Genomic DNA, 2,511 nt, shown 5'->3' with positions numbered 1-2,511 from the left:
ATACCTTTTCCTTTGCAATTCTTTGTTCAAATGTTTAAAGTTTAAACATAGATCACATAGAACCAGCTCATAAGCAATGTTACTTCGCAAATTTAACAATTAAAGAAAAATATTCTGAAACTTTAAATTAGCATCCAGAAGTGCAATGTAATTTTTAAATAATAAACTCTTAACAGCAGAGTAATGAGAATGACAGCTGTATCTGTGCACCACACAATAATTGAAGAAGTAACTTCCAAATGTGAAGACACATGAAAAGACAAAAACTACAGTAATGAAAATAACTTCTACATGCTACAACTGCCAGTTCCACATCACCTAAGTAATAAGAAATCTAGTGTTATAATCAGGTTTAAGCATGTTAGAATGAGATCCATCAACATTAATAGATTTTTAAAGTTATTCAAGAAACATCCCATGATTTCAGTGAATCTACCCTAAACATGACTGCCTGAATCCAACCTAGTAAAATGTGGTATCCAGCTTCCTAATTGCACTTTGGTTGATCACAACCTGGTATCTCTCGTCCTTCATGTTCCCAAGGAACAGGATCATTGTCTTGAGCATCAGGAAGAGCTTCCCTATCTTGCCAGAATTGTTCAACATCTGGCAAAACGGGCATCTCCAAGTCTTCTGAGGTAGCAGGGACAGAATGGGGCTCTTCCTCTTGATTAGGAGTCATTGCCTCTGGCGAAGGAGCATTGCTTGGGATTCCCTCCAAGTTATCAACTGCTGCTTCCTCCAGATCTTCTGCAGGAGGTAGAGGCTTTTCCAGTGTAAACCATTTCCATAGATCTTTAAAACCCTCTCTGAATTCTTCAGACATGAGGACAAAGATAACAGGATTTGCTGAAGAGATGGCAAACATCAAAACCTGGGTAGTGGCCATGAAACCTTGTGGGAGAGCAGGTCCATCCTTCTTCTGGTGCCAGAGCCAGAACCAAGATATCCAATCAGGAAACCACATCACAGCAGAAGTAATGGTAACGCTCAGAAGCATCATTGTCAAACACCTGGATCGAATCTGATTCCTTAGGTTTTGAGTCTTGGTCCCCCTCCTCTGGCATCTACCATACGCTCTCCAGAAATAAAAGAAAGCAAAGGTGAGAGGTGCACAAAATACCACAAAGGGATACAATTTGACAAAGGCTGACATGAACTCATGAGCTTGGGCTGGAATAATCACAATGCACGAAGATGAGCCTATCTCTGGCTTCCAAAGGCTGTTGAAGAACCACAAAGGTAGTGGGATTCCCAAGGCGACCAGCCAAATAACCATCAGCACTGCACAGATGGCATGCCATTTAATAGTCACTTGTTTCGCTGGGTTATTTGCATACATGAAGCATGTCTTGGCCACCACAGCAATAGTTAGGCTCTTCACTGTCATGCAAGCTTGTTGGAACCAGTCAGAGACTTTGCAAAGAAACCAGCCCAAGTACCAGACTCCTTGAGAATAAGCCGCTGCCCTGAAGGGCAGGACAAAAAGAACGAGGAGCAGATCTGCCAGGCTGAGGTTGAAGATCAAAGAATGAATCATCGAAGGCTTCCCTTTCTTTGTATTGTACATTAAGATTCCAATTACACACACATTCCCAGCAAAGCCTGCCAGGCAAATCACCCCCAAGAAAGCCGGGATGATCACCTTCCATTCCTTGGAGTCCTGAGGTTGGTAGCCCCCCGCATAATGGAGAGGTTCAGTCAGAGAGCTGTTCATGATGTTGAAAGCAGCCTTGTGCTGGTAAGCGTCGATAGTTCTTGATGTGCCTCTTCTTGTTTTCCTCTGCCTCTTTTGTTCAACTGCAGCTAAGACAAATCGGTGATGCTTTATATAATACAGAACCTCTGTGAGAGGTGTCTCAATTTGCTACATATGGATCTTAACTGAGCTTCTCATTGCTATATAACTGCTACAAGCTTTGACTGACAGTCTCCCAGTGGGTGGGAGCACAAAGCCAGCTGCTTATTAGGGAGTCTGACAACCAGTACAGCAACCCTGTGGAGTAATTAAAACCATCCTTCCACAACTGGTGTAAAATCCAGAATTACAGTGCTTGATTCCCATCCTTTAAAAAAAAAAACATCATTTGGAAATCTATTCTAGATATTGGTTGAAGCAAGCATCAAAGCTCAGAAGATCTCTAATCTTGGTGATATTCTGAATCGGGGGCAGGCTTAAAGCAACTGTGCACAAGTACAAAACATACAGTGAAACAACACAGCTCCATTCCAATTCTACATGTAAAACCCATTCAGCTTTGCAGACATTAGCCTTGGCATTTGGAACGTTGTTATACAAAATCCCTTTAACACAGATTTCTGTTCTGCATTTGACTTTGAGGTATGTTTTCATCCATCTTCGGGGGGAGTTTGATGTGTATATTTTAATTGCAGCACTTGCTGCTGCTTCTCAAAATTTTGTGTCCAGAGAAGAACAAGAATTGAAGAATGGAGATCATTATAACAGGATATAGAGTTGTTTTGTTGGGCAGAGATACAGTCAGATGCTAG

General features: G+C 41.7%; 1 protein-coding gene across 1 annotated transcript; it reads right to left on the bottom strand.

Moving 5' to 3' along the window:
• Window positions 1-351: 351 nt before the first annotated feature.
• Window positions 352-1,717, bottom strand: GPR151 (G protein-coupled receptor 151; the record flags this gene model as incomplete). Its single annotated transcript, XM_081960817.1, has 1 exon — window positions 352-1,717. The coding sequence occupies one exon, from the start codon at window positions 1,715-1,717 to the stop codon at window positions 488-490; it is 1,230 nt and encodes a 409-aa protein (XP_081816943.1). The 3' UTR covers window positions 352-487.
• Window positions 1,718-2,511: the final 794 nt, after the last annotated feature.

The sequence above is a fragment of the Natrix helvetica genome, assembly GCF_964273705.1.
Source record: "Natrix helvetica genome assembly, chromosome: 1".
In the NCBI taxonomy this organism is placed as follows: Eukaryota; Metazoa; Chordata; class Lepidosauria; order Squamata; family Natricidae; genus Natrix; species Natrix helvetica.
The sequence above is the reverse complement of the archived record's forward strand: the minus strand, read 5'-3'. Positions and strand labels throughout refer to the sequence as shown.